Consider the following 20,239-nt stretch of genomic DNA (forward strand, 5'->3'; position numbering starts at 1 on the left):
TCTTAATATGCTGTCTAGGTTGGTCATAGCCTTTCTTCTAAGGAGCAAGCATCTTTTAATTTCATGGCGGCAGTCATGAAATCGCAGCCATCTGCAGTTTTTTTGGAGGCCCAAAAAATAAAGTCTGACACTGTTTCCATTGTTTCCCCATCTATTTCCCATGAAATGATGGGACCAGATGCCATGATCTTAGTTTTTTGAATGCTGAGTTTCATGTCAGATTTTTCACTCTCCTCTTTTCCTCATCAAGAGGCTCTTTAGTTTCTCTTCACTTTCTGCCATAAGGATGGTATTATCTGCATCACCTGCATCACTGAGCTTGTTGATATTTCTCCTAGCCATCTTGATTCCAGCTTGTACTTCATCCCACCTGGCATTTTGCATGATGTACTCTGCATATAAGCTAAACAAGCAGCGTGAAAATATACAGCCTTGATACTCCTTTAGCAATTTGGAACCAGTCCACTGTTATATATCCAGTTCTAATCATTGCTTCTTGACCCACATTCAGGTTTCTCAGGAGACAGGTAGGGTGGTCTGGTATTCCCATCTCTTTAAACATTTTGCATGTATTGGGTTAATAAAATGTAATTAAATAAACTCTACCTGTCTTTTTTCACTTTGAATGTGGCTATCATAACAGCTGGGCTTCCCTTGTGGCTCAGCAGTGAAGGAATTGCCTGCCAGGAGGAACTGCAGCAGACACAGATTTGATCCCTGGGTCAGGAGGAGCCCTGGAGGATGGCACAGAGGCCCACTCCTGACTCTTGCCTGGAGAAGCTTATGGACAGAAGAGTCAGGCAGCTTACAGCCCATAAGGTCACTAAGACTCAGACACACTTGAGGCAACTCAGCACACATGCATGCGTATTATAATAGGCACAATTACATTTTAGGCCCCCAGCCAAGGCCCTTCACACTTCCCTGCAGATGTCTGCCTACCCAGCACTGTTGGAAGGGCCAGGTATGTCCCTCCTCCCCATATTTCCCAAAAGGGATAGCTGCCTTAGAACTTGAATTCCTGAGGGCATCGTCCAGCGAGCAGCTGCCATTTCCAAATAGCCCATCCCCTTTGGCTGTCGGTCCCTGTGATGGATAGTTTCAAGGGTCAACTGACCAGGCCATGTTGCCCAGTTATTTGGGTAAACATGTCTGGATGTCATGACACAGGTGCTTCTTAGGTGAGATCAATACTGAAATCAGTGGACTCGGAGTAAAACAGATTGCCCTACAAAATGTGGGTGGGCTACACCCAAGAGTTGAAGACCTTGAGAACAGACTGAGGCCCCCCAAGGAGAAAGAGATTCTACCAGCTGGTCATCTGTAGCTGCAACACCAACTCTTCCCAGGAAGCTCACCCTGCAGATTTGGGTCTTGCCCGCCTCCAAACTGTGTGAGCCAGCTCCTCAACATCAGTCTCTGCATACGTGCACATGTCTTATGGGTTCTTTCTCTGGAGAACCTGACTCACACAGGCTCCCAACATCACCGCATGTGGCTCTCACCATCCAGACCTTCGCACACAGAGGGAAGCACTCACACTCATGTCCAGGGCACTAGGGAACGGCTGGCACCTGCCTGTCTGAAGCTGTTTCTGGAGTAAGCTTTACATATTCAAGGCAGATGTTTACTAAACAACATCTCCTTTGTCCCTAGTGAGGCCCCATGTTCCCAGTGTGCAAGCCTGGGGCCTGAACATATGCCCCACTGCCACCCCATCACTCACTTCATGCAGGGGTCTACAAGTGAGCAGGGTACTCTGGACTGGAGGCTGCAGTCGAACTATGGCCTCAGGACACCCTGGCAGAGAGTAGCAGGGTGTGGTTAGCCATGCCTGATGGTGTTAGTGTCCTGAATGCAACTCAAGGTCTGGTTTCTAAACCAGCCCAGACCACTCTCCACAACAAAGGTCTTTCTCAGGGTTTGAAAGATATGCACTCAAGGCACAGAGAGGGCATGACAATGACTTTATTTGTTAACAAGCAGCCCCCTCACCTAGGTCAGGACAAAATCTATGACCAACAAGGATGGAAAACAGGATGCTGGCTGACACTCAGGGCCTGGAGGGAACCAGGAGCCAGCCCAGGCTGCTCACAGGAAATTCTGGGGCAGAAGGAGACCCCAGACTTGGCTCTAGGCTACAGAAATTTCACGTGAAAGCCAGCGTTGGCCCTGGAAGGAGTTGGCAATGTGCCAGGTCAGCAACAGGGCTCTGGGGCTGAGGTTGGGATGCAGCAAGCAGGGCGGGGGCACGCAGGCCGGCAGAGCAGCGACACGTTGGAGGCCGGGCGACAGCAGCTGGGCTGGCAGGAGGAGGTGGGCACACAGCAGGCAGGGCGGCACACAGGACGGCAGAGGAGGGACACGGAGGAAGAAGGTCTGCAACTCACCGAGGAGCAGGGGTTGGGCTGGCAGCACAAGGAGGCTGAGCAGGGGAAAGACTCACAGCACACGGGCCTGCAGCAGAGAGGTGTGCAGCAGACAGGCCTGCAGCAGACAGGTGTGCAGCAGACGGGCCTACAGCAGACAGGTGTACAGCACACAGGCCTGCAGCAGACGGCCTCACAGCAGGCCTGCTGACAATGGGAGGAGGTGCAACAGGCGGGCTGGCAGCTAGACTGCTGGCAGCACGAGGCTGGGCAGGAGCTGCTGCAGGCTGGCTGGCAGCAGGGGCTGCACTCGCAGCTCACTGGGGCACAGAGGAGGGTCAGGCGGGGGGCCGGGGGGCAGCAGCTGGGGGCACAGCAGGGGGGCTCACAGCAGCTCTCTGGACAGTCGTCCACCTGCCAGGAGGACCCAGTGCAGGAGTCATATGACCCAGGCAGGCAGACCCGGCTGCTGTAGCTCAAGTCACTGGAACAGTCAGACAGGGTGGAGAAAGCCATTGTGGGCTTGTGGGGCTGGAGGAGGGTGAGGATGTGAGTGTGAGTGAGTATGTGTGTGAGTACCCAGAGCTGCCCAGCTTTATACCTCTCCTCTGTGTTGTGTGTTGTTCTGGCAACAGCTTGATGAAGTCTTTCCTTCCTTGTTTTTGTTTAGTATCATGCTCTGTTTTGGCAGCACTGGTCACTGTCTGTAAATACTTTTGGCTGGTGAGGCTCCTGAGTGGAGGCAGGGATATCCTGCCCATGTTTGTCTCCAGAGGAAAGATAATAGCAAAGCTTTTGATGCCTTTGCGAGGACAGTAGCAGTCAGGTAACTTTCTGATAACAATGGCCCTCTGCACCAGTGGGGACAACAGGTGCTCTTGTAAACAAAACTTCTAGTCCCAAGGAAGGGACGAGAGCCAATCCCAGAATCAGGGCTTTGAGAGAAGGGAGGTATGTTCAGGAGTGGACAGGTCTGGCCATTCCCCACTGGCATGGCTGCAGGGTGTGAGCTGACAGAGCAGGCTGTACTTTGTGAGCTGATACTGCTGGTTATCAGGGAAGGTGAGGGGACCTGTGTCTACTAGGAGTGAACCCTGGGTCAGATGTGAGGGGCTGTGTCCTCCTGGGGCAGAGACTGGCTCACAGAGAAGGGCTCAGATGCAGACGCAGGCTAGCCCAGAGAGAATGACCAGTGGACCAACTGCCTTTTGCTGCATTGCATCCGAGCTTTTATAGAAGCTGCACAAAAGAGTCTTAATGTTCACACCTTCCTCCTCTCCTCACAGTCCAGACAATGTCAGGGGCTCCTGCAGCCCTGGGTGCTGATTAGAACAACATCTCCTCCCTCAAGGACCCCTTCCACCGGTAGGCATTCACCAGGTTGAGGTCCTGGAGTCTGTCATAGTGAACGTTAGTAGGAGGGCCTGGTTGTCTGTGAGCCTTGTGCGTGGACACCTGGACACTGTGTCTCCAGTGCTCCGTCCACAGCTATGGCCTAGTGAGCACAATGGCATCTGGCCACAACCCTGTGTGTCCTCATTTTTCAGCCATTGTATTCTTTCAAGTCTCTGAAGGGGCAAGGGCAGGACCTTGGTGATGCCCTTGTCTGCAGGTAGCCCCCAGATTCCATAGAGGACTTGTCAGGGGCCAGCGGGCTTCCAAGTTCCAGCCTTCACTGACCTCTGATGGGTGGGGCTGAGGACTCCACTGGAGGACTGCATGGCAGTCAGATAACAATGGAGAAATATTACTTTAAAGAAATAATAGGTTAAAACTGTATAAATGTATTGAACAACTTTAATCTACACATCCAGGAGGTTGCTGCTGCTGCTGCGTCGCTTCAGTCGTGTCCGACTCTGTGAGACCCCATAGACGGCAGCCCACCAGGCTTCCCCGTCCCTGGGATTCTCCAGGCAAGAACACTGGAGTGGGTTGCCATTTCCTTCTCCAATGCATGAAAGTGAAAAGTGAAAGTGAAGTTGCTCAGTTGTGTCCGACTCTTTGCAACCCCGTGGACTGCAGTCCAGCAGGCTCCTCTGCCCATGGGATTTTCCAGTTGAGAGTACTGGAGTGGGTTTCCATTGCCTTCGGAATAAATTCCAAATAAGATACACAAGTAAGAGTCACAAACAGACACATCCTAGTAAATACACTGAAAGTCAAAAGCTTAGAGAAAATCTCAAAAGCAGAAGGAGAAAAATGCTGAGTCACTTACAAGGGAATCCCAGTAAGACTTACAGCTGACTTTCCATTGGGAACAATGGAGACGAGAGTCAATGGGACCAGGTATTCTCAAAGTATAAACTGTTAGTTTTCATTCCTATCCCTAAGAAAGGCAATGCCAAAGAATGCTCAAACTACCGCACAATTGCACTCATCTCACATGCTAGTAAAGTAATGCTCAAAATTCTCCAAGCCAGGCTTCAACAATATGTGAACCGTGAACTTCCAGATGTTCAAGCTGGTTTTAGAAAAGGCAGAGGAACCAGAGATCAAATTGCCAACATCCGCTGGATCATTGAAAAAGCAAGAGAGTTCCAGAAAAGCATCTATTTCTGTTTATTGACTATGCAAAAGCCTTTGACTGTGTGGATCACAATAAACTGGAAAACTCTGAAAGAAATGGGAATACCAGACCACCTGACCTGCCTCTTGAGAAACCTATATGCAGGTCAGGAAGCAACAGTTAGAACTGGACATGGAACAACAGACTGGTTCCAAATAGGAAAAGGAGTACGTCAAGGCTGTATATTGTTACCATGCTTATTTAACTTATATGCAGAGAACATCATGAGAAACACTGGGCTGGAAGAAGCACAATCAAGATTGCTGGGAGAAATATCAATAACCTCAGATATGCAGATGACACCACCGTTATGACAGAAAGTGAAGAGGAGCTAAACAGCCCCTTGATGAAAGTGAAAGTGGAGAGTGAAAAGGTTGGCTTAAATCTCAACATTCAGAAAACAAAGATCATGGCATCTGGTCCCATCACTTCATGGGAAGTAGATGGGGAAACAGCGGAAACAGTGTCAGACTTTATTTTTCGGGACTCCAAAATCACTGCAGATGGTGACTGCAGCCATAAAATAAAAAGAGGCTTACTCCTTCGAAGGAAAGTTATGACCAACTAGATAGCATATTCAAAAGCAGAGACATTACTTTGCCAACAAAGGTCCGTCTAGTCAAGGCTATGGTTTTTCCAGTGGTCATGTATGGATGTGAGAGTTGGACTGTGAAGAAGGCTGAGCACTGAAGAATTGATGTTTTTAAACTGTGGTGTTAGGGAAGACTCTTGAGACTCCCTTGGACTGCAAGGAGATCCAACCAGTCCATTCTAAAGGAGATAAGTCCTGGGTGTTCTTTGGAAGGACTGATGCTAAAGCTGAAACTCCAATACTTTGGCCACCTCATGCGAAGAGTTGACTCATTGAAGAAGACTCTGATGCTGGGAGGGATTGGGGGCAGGAGGAGAAGGGGATGACAGAGGATGAGATGGCTGGATGGCATCACTGACTAATGGACTTGAGTTTGAGTGAACTCTGGGAGTTGGTGATGGACAGGGAGGCCTGGCGTGCTGCGATTCATGGGGTTGCAAAGAGTCGGACACGACTGAGCGACTGAACTGAACTGATAAACTGTCAATCAATAATCCTATATACAACAAGCCATTTTTAATACATGGAGGAAAAATATATTCCCAGATAAGAATAGAGAGAATTTGTTATTAGTTGATTCATCTCATAAAATACTAAAAAGCCAGTAACCAGACAGAAGTTCTAATCCACAGGAAAAAACAAAGAGCAGCAGTAAAGGTAACTATGTAATTACCAAAAAAATAGAAATTCCCTTTTTTTACTTCTTCTCTTAATTGATTTAACACAATTTAAAATAATATATGTATAAAGCATTGTATAAAACAATATGTATGTAATGTATCATTGGGCATACAATTCATAGAAATGTAATATATTTGACAACATCAGCACAAAGGCAGTACGTGGGAGCACAGCTATATTGGGCAAAGGAAATGACAGCAGATGATGCCTCAGATCCACAGGAAAAAGTGAAGAGAACCAGAAACAATAAAAAGGTTAGCATAGAACAAGCTTTAAATATATATTGCTTTCCTTTTTTCTCTAAGCTTCTTAAAAAATCATAAAAGTATAATAAGTAGTAATTATAACCACATATCATTTGATTTTAACATTTAAGGTGTAATATTTTAACAGTAAGACCACAGAAAAGATAGGAAGGAATAGAGTTATATATAAAATAGAGCAATGTTTTCATACATTGCTGGAATTGAGTCAGTATAAATCAGAAGTTGATTTTGATAACTTAAATAAATATATGGTAGTCCCTAGAGCAAACACTAAGGGAAAATTTTAAAAATAGGGTAAAAAATCATTAAAGAATTAGAACACTATATTGGAAAATATTTACTAAAAGAAAAACAGTAAAGGGGGATTTGTTGTTGCTGTTGTTTAGTCACAAAGTTGCATCCAACTCTTTTGCAACCCCATGGACTTTAGACCACCAGGCTCCTCTGTCCATGGGATTTACCAGACAAGAATACTGGAGTTGGTTGCCATTTCCTTCTCCAGGGGATCTTCCTGACCAAGGGATTGCACCTGTCTCTCCTGCAGTGACAGGCAGATTCTTTACCACTGAGCCACCTGGGAAGCCCAAAGAGGAACTCAATTATGAAAAGACGTGAAATAAGGAACAAAAAAGTGAAATAGCAGGTGTAAAGCCAACCATAGTTAATGCTCATTATTATGTTTGAGAAAGTCACCACAAACACTGAACCTTTGCTTCTGGGGAAACAAAGATTTTGGTTCCTGTGGGCCTCCGGTCTCATTTTCATCAACTAATCAATACATAATTGTGTGCCTCTGTGTCAGCAATGAAGACAGCACAAACGAAATTTTTTTTTTAAGTTTTTTTAAAAAAGCCAATTCTATAAAGCTCTTAGAGAAAACTTTGGGATAAATCTTCATGTCCTCAGATTTTGCATTGGATTCTAAGATATGGCTTTAAAAGTATGTATACCTGTGGCGGATTCATTTTGAAATATGGCAAAACCAATACAATATTGTAAAGTTAAAAGATAAAATAAAATTTAAAAAAAAGTATAAGCAAGAAAAAAATAGGTAAATATGACTTCATCAAAATTAAAATGTTTTGTACTTCAAAGGAGACCATCAAGAAAGGGAAAATACAATCCATAGAATGGGAGAAAATATTTGAAAATCCTATATAACACAAGGAACTTATATCTAGAATATATAAAGAACTCTCACAACAATTTAAAAGGCAAATAATCCAATCAAAAACTAGGCAGAGGACTTGAATAGACATTCCTCCAAAGAAGAGGCATAAACTGCCAGTATGCACATGAAAAAACACACACCATCGCTACCCATCAGGGGAGTGAAATCAAAACCACAGTGAGATACTGCTTCATGCCCACAAAGGTCACTAGAATAATGAAGTCAGATAACAACAAGGGTTGGGAAGGATGTGGAGAAACTGCAAGCTTCATCCAGTGCTGGTGGGGATGTCAGATGGTACAGTGACTTTGGGAGACAGTCTGGCAGTTTCTAAAATGCTAACCCATTGATGTAAGAGCCATCAACTCCACTCCTAAGTATATACGCAAGAGAGATGAAAATCCACGCCCCTACAAAAATGTTTATACATGAATGTTTATAGTAGCATTATTCGTAATATCCAGAAGACAGCAACAAGCCAAATGTCCATCAATGACAGATGGAGTGATCAAAATGTGGTAGATCCTCATAGTAATCTATGGCGTGGCCACAAAAAGGGATGAAGCACTGATACATACTACAACATGGGTGAGCCTTGAATACATACTACATAAGCCAGTTACAAAGACCATATATTATACGATTCCAGTGCTATGAAATGTCCAGGCAAACCCAAAGATAATGTAAGATCAATGGGTTGCTGCCTAGGGCTGGGGGTGGGGAGTGTGGGGTGAAGGGTGGGAGCCAATGGGCTAAGGGCTTCTTTCTGAAGCCCTCATGTAACAGGCATGAGCTACAACAGGAGGTTGCACCTGGAGGTTGACTGCACCCAATGCCCCTGACACGTGCACCTCAGATATCTGAATCACAGATCAACAAACCTATTTTTAAAAAGTTACTGAGAATCACAGGAAATAAAGAGATGGAGTCAATTTTCTGGGATACCCATGGATTGGATCTTGTTCAAGAAAGTAGCTGACATGACAAAGACTTTTACCTGAGAACTGGAATTATATAAAACAGAAGACAATGGAAATGACCGTACTGAAAACACAATGGCTGGAGCTGAAAACTCAGCAGTTGGGTTTGCAGGTAGATTTCACGGAATGAAAGCAGAGAGGATGCGTGAGCAGAAGTCCCTGGGGAGTATCAGGATGGACTCACAGGTGACAGAAAACCCACAGAGAGAGTCTCGGTTACGGAAGGATGGGGCTTTCCAGGTGGCTCAGTGGTAAAGCATCCACCTGCCAATGCAGGAGACACAGGAGACATGGGTTCAATCCCTGGGTCAGGAAGATCTCCTGGAGGAGGAAATGGCAACCCACTCCAGTATTCTTCCCTGGAAAATCCCATAGACAGAGGAGCCTGGTGGGCTACAGTCCATGGGGTCATAAAGAGTTGGACACAATTGAGCCCACATGGACGCTGCTATGAGAAGATGAAGGATCCTGACTTGGAATGTGAGGGATGGGTTGCATGCCTAGCAAGTGCCTCTCCTAGACCCTGTGGAACGTTCTAGAGCACTCCCGTCCTGGCAGGAGAGGGTGGGGATGTTAGCTGGATCTGGGGTGGATGGGCCTGCAAATCTCAGGTAAGCAGACCCCAGAAGGGTATGTTTTGTTATTTTGTTCACATTTCCTACCAAAGGATGTCAAACTAAACACTGTGGCATCATCTCTCGCCTTTGACAGTTCAGCACACCAGAAAGTTACAGTTGCTGTACAGACCCCTGGCGACGGTCACGCAGGCTCTGCCTGCACACTCACAGCAATGGGCACCTCAGTACCTACCAAGGCCGGCCACTCTTGACCTCTTGATGGGCCAGTCATGCCCTCTGCACACTCTGGCACTGGGAACATGCAAAGGCACAGGGGTCATTCTACAGGTAGAGCAGGAGGAGTCACTGACCTTAGCGGGGAGGCTGGGGACTTTCAAGGTCACAACGATGGAAAATTCCTCTGGGAAGAGGTCACATCTGAAGAAAATCCTCGAGGCAGGGAAGCTCAGGGCACGGGGCGTGGCGGCTGAGAGCTGGAGTCCTCGTGCACCTTGGACCTGCATCACCCTGACCCCGACTGCAGAGCCATCGGGAGGGACCGCCTCTGCCAGCACATCCAGGGGCCGCAGGTCTGTGTCAAGGAAATCATAGGTGGGTTACAGGGTGCCCGGGTGTGACTTCAGCATCATCACAAGAGCCCTGCAAGCCGACTGTCACAACTTCCCTCTAACCAGTGAGCAGACAGAGGCATGGAGAGCTTACAACCCAGTGCGTCTGCTGTGACCTCTCCTCCCCACAGCTCCACCCTGTCCTCCGACTGCCAGGCGCTGTGCTGGGCCTGCTGGAGGTCAGCTGGAGGTCAAGGAAGTCCCCGCCTAGCCCCAGGTGCCCAGGAGACAGGCTCCCACGTGGGAAGCATCCGGGTCTGGACGCGGCAGGGACTGCATCCGTGCCCCACAGAGCCGTCTGTGAGGTTCCCTGTGCTACTGGAGAGCAGGCACATGACAAGACCTGGACTCACTCCGGCCTGGGCACTGCCTCCTCCACACGCTGTAGAGGAGCAGGCGGGCTCCTTTTCTGAAGTTCAAGGTCATCAGACAAAATACACCCAAGGCCAGATGGTAGGAAAGGACAGTGGGGAGCCGGGTGAGCACCTGTGACTAGTGGTGGGGGTCGTGTCAACCCCACCACCCCCTGGCCCCACAGTGGGAGGGAAGGACTCACTCGGGGAAGAGCCCACGGCTGCCCCTTGGACCCTTCCAGACTTGGCTGCCATGTGTCAGGTCATGGCTGGGATAAGACACAGGCCCGTGTGAATGAAAAGCCCTCCCCAGAGCTGTCTCCCTCGGCTGGCGGTCCTAGGAGGCCTGAGCCTGACATGGAGCTAGCGGTCAGGGCACTACGGGGATGGGTCAGCAAGTCAGCAGGGCTGCGGCCATAAGAGGAAAGGACACCCCCAGTGCACTCCCACCACACTCAGGTCCAGCCCCACCCGCCCCAAGGCTGCCCCTGCCCTCTGCACAGCCCCAGAGGGTGACCAGAGGGGGCTTTGTGGAAGCTCCCAGGGGCGGGGTGTCACAAATGGGGTGGATGAAGCACAAGACAAGGAGCATGTTTTCTCCATTAAATTAAAAGGTCTCTCCAAACCAGTTCAGAGGAAAAACACTGAGTCCAGAGAAGAGAGGAGTGAAGTGAAGTGAAAGTCGCTCAGTTGTGTCTGCCTCTTTGGAACCCCATGGACTATACAGTCCATGGAATTCTCCAGGCCAGAATACTGGAGTGAGTAGCCTTTCCCTTCTCCAGGGGATCTTCCCAACCCAGAGATCGAACCCAGGTCTCCCAAATTGCAGGCAGATTCTTTACCAGCTGAGCCACAAGGGAAGCCCAAGAATATTGGAGTGGGTAGCCTATCCCTTCTGCAGCAGGTCTTCCCGACCCAGGAATTGAACCGGGGTCTCCTGCATTGGGGGTGACAGCCACTCAAAGTCAGAGCACGAACGTGGAAGGTCAGCAGTGAAAAGGACCGGAGTAGACCGGGGTGGGCGGGGCGAGGGGCGGGGTCCAGAGAACAGAGGGATTCTACCCAGAAGGCAGGAAATTCTTACTAACAGGGAAACTGGGTGGCCTCAACAAGCAAGGAACTCGGGCTCCTAAAACCAGACCACACTGTCCCACCCGAACAAGTTTCAGAGTTAAGGGCCATCAAGCCTGGGGCACAGCCAGGGATGCTGACGTCCTCCTGGAGAGGGCCTCATGTGTCTGGAGGCGCCCACCGGGTGTAGACGTGCCCGAAGGTGCGGGGACTGAAGGCGGGCTGGACACCGGTTTGAGGCTCACGCCAGCTGGGCAGCAGCGCTGGGGACCCAGGGATGTGGCGGCCTGAGCGGGGTCTGGGAGGACAGACAGGCGAGAGCCTCCGGGGGATGTGGTGAGGGAGGGATGGATGCTGCTTTGTGATGGGGGGCAGGTCACAGGTGTCATTTCCACCACTGAACATGAGAAGCGGCACGTGGTGGGGGCTTCGCTTCCGAAAGCACGCATACTGCAAACCACACTACTCATGGCTTGGGCTCTGATGTCCCCGAACGTCGAGGGCAGGAACATTAGCTGTGTGTGTCGGGACAGGGCTCCCAGACAGATGCCAGGGTCAGAGGTGGAGGGGAGTCTGTTTCGGGAGCCGGATCCTGACCCCAGCCTTGGGCTGCCCAGGTGAGGGGTGAGGTTGTGCTTGGGCAGGGCCCCTAGAGAGCCTGGGGCTGTAAGCGATCACTGCTCACCCTAAATTCACCCCCAAAATGAGAGACACAGGATACACGGGCCCTGCCTGGCTGTGGGCCCACTGTCAAGGTTTCAGCTGTGGCCCCACACGGGTCCAGCCCTTCCTTCAGGACATATGGGCCCTCCACCAGGCAGGCCGCCCAGCTGCCAGGACATGACTTGACCTGGCCAAGCCCCAGGCACGGCAATTAGGGAGACCTGGATTCCACTAATCCCAGCTCAAGCCTCTCCCTCCATTGTTAACCGAGACAGCCTCTTCCTGGTACCCTCCCCTCCACCACTCCAGTACCCACCGTGCAGCCTCTGCCCTGGCAGGCCTCTGTCCACACAGGCTCTCTCTCTCTGCACCTCATCCACACCCCCACCCTGCCAAGGGTTCTGCAGGCTAAAGAGATGGTGTGTTTGTCTTCCTGGGGAAGTCCCGCTGATGCAGGAACCACTGAGTGACTGATTTCATAAAGGTCAGGGTTCACAAAGGATGCTTGGACACGCAGTGATGGAGTCCAGCAAGATAACTCTAACAGATGTGGCATGGTCACCAGCACCTCCTGGGAGGCTGGACACACAGATGGACAAACCATAGAGAGGTTCTGCCCTACAATCTCGACAGTGACCAGCCTGGAAGCCTGCCCACAGCCTCTGCACTGTTGCCCAGAACATGCTCAGTGACCACCAGCTCCCTAACATTTGTCCCCAGGTCCAGTTCAGGGCCACACAGAGAAAACCAGACCTGCTCCTTGACCAGGGCACATGGGCACAGCTCTGGTCCACCCCGCTTCCCACACCAAGAGCCTCCATCAGACCACACCCAGGCCTTTCTGTCCACTCCAGGCTGTGCCTGAGCCTCTGCCAAACCCAGGTTGTGGTGGCAGACCACCTGCTGGAGCCAGCATGGAATAGACTGGCTTGTTCTCCTTTGGGTCTTGTTCTTATTTGGGTGGTCTTCGTCTATTCCACAAAAGCTCCTTGAAATGCCAGTTTCCAAAATAAACATTTGTCCCCAGGTGCTCATGATTTGGCAGAGAGGATGTAGCAGCCGCAGAGAGATGAACTCGAAGCTGGCTACACATAGGTCCTAACCCCGACCTCAGCCTCATAAGACCTGGCCCACGATTGACTCGCTGCTCCTTCTGAGCCTCAATTGCCTCGTCTGTAAGATGGGAGGGTGGTGACTGGCCCTGTCGGGTAATCAGCGCAACTGAAGAAAGAGCTGAGTGACCTGGGGCTGGAGGAGCTGATCACAGCAACAGACAAGGCAGAAAGCAAAACCCTATCTTCCCCTGGAAGGGTGCCCACTGGGGCCTGGCCAGGGACCATGGGACAAAAGCCTCCTGCAGAATGAGCCCTGGGGCTGGAGAGGGAGCGGAAGGAAGAGCTGGTGTGTGGAAGCGTCTTCACAGGAGTTCTGAGAGGAGGCCCGGGGCTGGGGACGCAGAGTTCCCTCCAGGATGGCAGCACCTGGCTGTGTCCCGAGCCTGGACAGGGCAGCATCCTGGGGAGGCCTGTGGGGAGGCCTGAGGTTGGCCGAGAGAGTATGCAAAGCATTTATGTCCAGAAGCCAGGCTCCTCATGCCCGAGAATAGTCCCCTAGGGAGGCCTCCTGTACGGGGACTGTGAAGACCGAGGTTATTCATTGGCTGGGGGTGGCGAGGAAAAACTGCCTTTGTTGGATGCCCAGGTGTGAGCCACAGGCCAGCTTCAGATGGTCTCTGAGATGGCCCCTCCATTAGAGATGGGGAGGGATGGAGATAAGGTCCTCTTCACTCTGGATTTCATTGAGTTCACTGGGAGCTCAGGGACTAGGACCAAATTCATTTCCAAGAATTAGGGGTCCCTGCAGGGTAGTGAGACTGACCAGACTGCCCTAGCAACAGAGAGTCCAGTTTGGGCCCAAGGAGAGGCAGATGGACCAGTGATGGGGTGAGCCAAGAGCTCAGACCCCGCTGGGCAAGATGACAGCAGTTCAGGCACCGAGGAGGTATAGTTAGTAAGGAGGGATGGTTGGCCTGTGGGTGGTGATGGGAAAGTTGGGGCTCAGCAGAGAGGAAGACCCAGGCCCATTCCTCCCTGAACAGGGCACACAGAGTCAGCTCCAGGCAGGGTGGGAAGTGGGACCTCCAAGTTAGAGGGCGAGGTTGCAGGCTGTCTTTGTGACCTGAGGTTAAGGAAGGTTTCTCAACACTAGACACAAACCATCAGAAGGAAGCTGGATCATCTTTGCTCACATCAAAACAAGAATGTCTGCCCAAGAAAGGACACCACGGGCCATGCCGTATTCACAGAACGGAGCCCGGGCGGGATTTAAAACTGACAAGGAGTTAACACACGGCAAGAGCAAGACACCCAGGACACCAGCAAGGAAAACGTGAGAACAGTCGTTGCCCCAAAGGCAGGCAACCTGGGAAAGAAACAGCCCAAACAGCCTGATCAGACAAAAGCAAATTAAACAGCGACAAGGTATCATTTTCCCCCTATTACACTGGTTAAAAAAGGAAACAGGAAAAAGTATACAGATGGAGCCCAGAAACAACCTACACATCCATTGAGAGCTGAGCAGAAGATGTGGCACATATATACAATGGAATATTACTCAGCCATAAAAAAGAATGAATTAATGCCATTTGCAGCAATATGGGTGAAGCTAGAGAGTATTATACGAGGTGGAGAAAATCACACAAAGACAATACCATATGCTGTCATTTATATATAGAACCTGGTGTATAACACAAATGAACTTATCTGCAAAATAGAAACAGACTTAGGCACACAGAGAACAGACCTGCCGTTGCCAAGAAGTGGGGTGGGGGAGGGAAGGATTGGGAGTTTGGGATTGGCAGATGCAAACTATTGTATGTAGCATGGATAAACAACAAGGCATTACTGTAGAGCACAGGTAATCACATTCAGTATCCTATCATAAACCATAATGGAAAAGAATCTAAAAGAGAATATATATATATATATATATATATATATATATATATATAGTATAACAGAATCGCTTCACTCTACAGAAGAAATTGACAATATTGTAAATCAACCAGCTTTCAATTTAAAGAAAAGATGGAGCACAAAAGGGGAAAATGGTTCCTGACCCTGTTCTGTGTTTAAATCGGCTTTTCTTCACTTTTTTAAAAGGCACTGAAGGGATGTGGAGGGAGGCTGGGCTGGGCCGCTGGGCTTCGAATGGGATGGGCTGTTTTGGCTTGAGCCTGGCGTGTCCCTGGGAAGTCCACAGCCTGGAAAGCCACAGCTGCATGGTGACCGGGCTGCGGAAGCTACAGGGGAGGTGTCAAGAGAGCAGGATGCCAGCAATGAATGACCAGCAGGCGTGAAGAGCCCCGGGGTCAGCTCAGGCTAAGCCCTTCTCTTGCATCCACACTTTTATTTTTTTTATTTTATTTTATTTTTAAACTTTACATAACTGTATTAGTTTTGCCAAATATCAAAATGAATCCGCCACAGGTATACACGTGTTCCCCATCCTGAACCCTCCTCCCTCCTCCCTCCCCATTCCATCCCTCTGGGTCGTCCCAGTGCACCAGCCCCAAGCATCCAGTATCGTGCATCGAACCTGGACTGGCGACTCGTTTCATACATGATATTTTACATGTTTCAATGCCATTCTCCCAAATCTTCCCACCCTCTCCCTCTCTCACAGAGTCCATAAGACTGTTCTATACATCAGTGTCTCTTTTGCTGTCTCGTACACATCTTTTAAACTCACACACATCCCCTCCCTCGTCACCCTCCAAGGTCTGCGCTAGCCTGGGAGCCAAGGGCTCTCAGAACTCAGGAAGTTGTCCAGAGGGCCCATCAGAGGGTACAGCGACAACCGTGGCCTTGGCGCCAAGCTCTCCTGCAACCTGACCTCTCAGAGGCCTGGACCCCCTTTCCTGTGGGGTTGCGGGAGGGACTGGAACATCGTCAGGTATGCAGGAGCTGCCCCCTGAGTCAGACTGCCTCCCAGCGACGGGTAGATGGACCGCCCACCATGCAAGGCCGGTGCAGTCAGTCCCGTTCCAGGCCACTTTGTAGGTCACACTTTAACATTCCTGTGAATTTGCGAGAGGCTCTGTGTCTGCCTATGAAAGGATAGCTGCTGGAGCTGCAAGCAGGTCCCCTAAGAGCCACGTGGCTGGCAAGCAGCTGACTTTAGTTCACGGCGTGTAAACAGGTAACAGGGCTTCCAGGATCCCTCAGTCAGCTGATGCAGGGAAGTCCGCACATGGAGCGGGACCAGTCCATCTCCCAGCCCCACACTTGCAGTCCAAACCTGAACCTTCCGTTCTCACCTTTCTCGGATGTTCTCTATAGGGTCCAGCAACTGCCTGACCTCACCAGGCGCCTGGATATTCAGGAGACAAAGCACACGCATCATGCAGGCAGCAGGGCTGGCATGCGGACAAGGGGGTTGGGACAGGATGCTCAGCTGCCCGCAGGGTCCCACCCACAGAAGGCACCGCCACTGATCTAAAGAGCCGCCTCCCAGTCTTCTCCTGCCAGGAGCAGAGGTGGGTGAGGCCAGGATGGAAGGGCAGCACCCGCCCCAGGGACCTTTGCAATAGAAACACAGCTCACTCCTGCAGGGTGCGATTATCCTGTGATCCAGCCAGCTTTCCGTGTTCCCTTATCGCACTTCCTCCTGGTGAGTGAAGACATGACAGTGATGAATGGGGCTGCAGTGGCCTCGGGCTGCAGGAGGTGGAAGTCCAAACACTCAGCAACCAGGGTCTTGGCTGCTTCCAAATCCTGTGCGTGCGAGTGCCCTGACTCTATTATCCTGAAAACTCATGCAATGATGGAATCAGAGTGAAAAGAGCCATGGAGACCAGACCATTCCAAGCCTCTGGTTACAGACCAGGATGGCCAGCACAGAGAGGCATGTGGATACAGCTGAAGGAGAGGAAGGTCTGTGGTCCCAGTGCTTCCAGGAGGAAAGGAGGATGGTATCAAGTCAACCATAGAGGCTTCTATTGAAGAAACTTAAACTAAAAGGGCAAACGGAACCCACAGTGAGAGGAAGGGAGGAGAAGGATGGAAATCAGTGTGACTGAAACAAAAGGAAAATTCACCGAAACCAAAGCTGGGTCTTCAAGAAGATCAATAAAACTGATAAACTTTTATCAGACTGATGGGGGGGGGGGTGTGGAATAAGAAGAAACGATGTATCAATGTCAAAAAATGAAAAACGAGATATCACTGAACAGTTTTCAAAAGCTGAAAGGAAACAGACTCACAGACATAGAGAACAGACTGTGGTTGCCAAGGGGGAGGGGAGAGGACCAGTGGCGGCGCCTTCTGTGGGCAGGACCCTGCGGGCAGCTGAGCATCCTGTCCCAAGGGATGGACTGGGAATTTGGGATTAACAGATGCAAACTATTATCTATAGGATGGATAAACATCGAGGTGTCACTCAGAGCACAGGCAACTATGTTCCATATCCTGTGATCAAACCATAATGGAAAATAATTTGAAAATGAATATATATATATATATATATATATATATATATATATATATAACTGAATCACTTTGCTGTACAGCAGAAGTTGATATAAGATTGTAAGTCGGTTATACTTCAATAAAATAAAATTTTGAAAGGAGGAATTAAAAGGATAATGAAGAGACTCTACAAATAGCATTATGCCTACATATCCGAATCTTAGATGAAATGGACCAATTCCTTGATAGGCAGAGACTGTAACTGAGTAGGCCGCTTCCTGGGACAGACCCTCCCTCCACGTCCTCCACCTGCCTCTTGTTCTTAGAAAAACTTTTCATACTGTTTGTGGGGTTCTCGCGGCAAGAATTCTGGAACTGTTTGCCATTTTCTTCTCTGGTGGACCACGTTTTGTCAGAACTCTTCTGACAAATGACTTGTCTGTCTTGGGTGGCCCGACATAGCATGGCTCATAGTTTCATTGAGTTACCCAAGCCCCATTGCCACAACAAGGCTGTGATCCATGAAGGGTTAGTGAGTAGTGATGTCCCAATGCTGGTTTCAAAGACTTGGTAACTGATCTACACCTCCATGTGATGTTAACACTAGAGAAAGCTGGAGAGGGGCATATGTGACTTCTTTGTGCTCCTTGTGTGGTTATGCCATAAAATAAACTAGACTCACCCCACAAGCTCAGACCATGCCTGGACCAGCAGAAGGCCCATGCGTGCTCTGAACCTGTCAGGCCAGCTGCTGCCTGCACCCCGCCCTTCACGACTGACCCAAGGAAGAAGAAAAGACACCTGCTCGACTCCTCCTTCCACGCAGAGCCTGGCCTTGCGCCAGCCTCAGGGCAGGGACAGCACTTACTAGGGGCTGGTTGTGTCCCAAGAAGATGCTGCTGCCCCAGCCCCAGTAGCTGTGAGTTTGACCTTATTTGGAAATAGGGTCTTTGCAGATTAATCAAGGTACACTGAGGTCTTTGGGGTGTCTCTTAATCCCACCAGATTCATGTCCTTATAGAAAGGGGGAGTTTGGAGGCAGACACATGCCCATGTGGAAAATGCCACGTGATGATGGAAGCAGAGATCGGGGTGATGCTTCTACAAGTGAGGGAACCCCAAGAATTGCCAGAAAAGTCCCAGAATCCAGGGGAGAGCTAAGAGACCCTGGGACAGCTTGTCCCCCAGAGCCTCAGACGGCATTAACCTCCGACGTCTGACGTCCAGACTAAGACCCATTCGTGTTGTGTGAGCCGGCCGGTCTGGGGGGCTGTCACTGCTGCCCTGAACGCTGGGCCAGGGCTGCCTGCAGACCAGGACTCACATTATCTTTATTTATAACCAAACACACCTCCTCACTGGCCTTCCAGCCACACGACATTGTTCAGCCAGCCCGGAAACCCCAGCAGCACTCACCCTGACCGGGCCAGGACGCAGTGCCCACAGACACGGGTTCACCTCTGCCCCTAGTCACACTGGTGAAAACAACAAGAGAGCTGACGCTCCACCCAGGGCTGCTTTCTAGGCCAAAACCAAGTAAAGTCGTTCCACGCTGACTTCAAGAGAGAGCTGAGCTCCTGGGAGAGAAACAGTTGCCACTTGTTCTCTGAATCTGCTCTCAACAGCGACCAGGAGGGAGGGTGTAGAACCTCCCTCAGGACAATACACACACCAGGAGGGGAAACAAAAATCAGCAGCCTGGACACTTCACACACTCACTCACGCACACACTCACATCCTCACCGTCCTCCAGCCCCTCCACCACCACCATGGCTGCCTCCACCTTGCTATGGCAGCCGGGTCTGTCTGCCTGGGTCCTGTGACTCCTGAACTGGCTCCTCCTGGTGGACGGAGGAGGTCAACTGTCCAGAGAGCTGCTGCGAGCCCCCCTGCTGTGCCCCCAGCTGCTGCGCCCCGGCCCCCCGCCTGACCCTCCTCTGCGCCCCAGTGAGCTGTGAGTCCCGCCCCTGCTGCCAGCCAGCCTGCAGCAGCTCCTGCCCAGCCTCGTGCTGCCAGCAGTCTAGCTGCCAGCCCTCCTGCTGCACCTCCTCCCCCTGCCAGCAGGCCTGCTGCAGACCTGCTGCAGGCCCGTCTGCTGCACACCTGTCTGCTGCAGGCCCACACTTATCTGCTACACAGGGAAGATCCCTTGGATGAGGAAATGGCACCCCATTCCAGTATTCTTGCCTGAAAATTCCCATGGACAGAGAAGCCTGGTGAACTACAGTCCATGAGGTCACAAAGAGTCGGACATGACTGAGTGGCTGAGCATGCACTGTTGCACACCTGTCTGCTGCAAGCCTGTTAAACACCTGTTTGTTACACATCTGTCTGAACACACCTGTCACACACCTGTGTATTGCACACCTGTCTGCTGCAAGCCTGTCTGCCTTTCAATCATTCTACCTGGAAATTTCTCCTTAATGCTAATTTTAAGTTGGTCTTCCGGTGTTGAAGTTGCTCAGTTTTTGTCTGGCATCATTTTGTTTTACCTTCACCTCTGATGGTGTTCTTACCGGTTTGCAGTTATTTTCTTTCAGCCCCTTAAAGATGCCCTCTCATTGCCTCCTAACTTTCTTCTTTTCTGATGGGAAAACTACTATAAATCTTCTGCTGCTGCAACTATGAAGTTAATGTTTATTTTTCCTCTGATTGTTTTCAACAATTACTCTTTATCTTTGATTTTCATCAGCCTCATTATGATCCACTTAGGTGTGGCTTCATTAATATTTAGTTCTCTTAAGGTTTATATTATTGCTTGAATTTGTAGCTTGAATCTTTGTTTTAGAAAAAGATTTACCATGATCTCTTCAAATATCACCCATTATATCTCTTGCTTTCATTTTGGGCTCCAAGGAGGAAAAAAAAAAGTG

At 50.0% G+C, this 20,239-nt stretch overlaps 2 protein-coding genes across 2 annotated transcripts in view; both read right to left on the bottom strand.

Moving 5' to 3' along the window:
* The window catches only part of TSPEAR (thrombospondin type laminin G domain and EAR repeats), a 193,374-nt gene that overhangs the window by 99,422 nt on the left and 73,713 nt on the right, over positions 1–20,239 (bottom strand). The window contains exon 2 of the mRNA XM_006060803.4: positions 9,554–9,774. Coding sequence (XP_006060865.3) covers positions 9,554–9,774 — 221 coding nt within the window. The remainder of the gene's footprint in view (positions 1–9,553; positions 9,775–20,239) is intronic.
* On the bottom strand, positions 1,951–2,933 carry LOC102408547 (keratin-associated protein 10-8-like). Its single transcript, XM_044947655.2, has one exon. It carries the CDS (start codon positions 2,883–2,885, stop codon positions 2,199–2,201), a length of 687 nt encoding a protein of 228 aa, XP_044803590.2. The 5' UTR covers positions 2,886–2,933; the 3' UTR covers positions 1,951–2,198.

The sequence above is a fragment of the Bubalus bubalis genome, chromosome 1 (assembly GCF_019923935.1).
Source record: "Bubalus bubalis isolate 160015118507 breed Murrah chromosome 1, NDDB_SH_1, whole genome shotgun sequence".
Classification (NCBI taxonomy): Eukaryota; Metazoa; Chordata; class Mammalia; order Artiodactyla; family Bovidae; genus Bubalus; species Bubalus bubalis.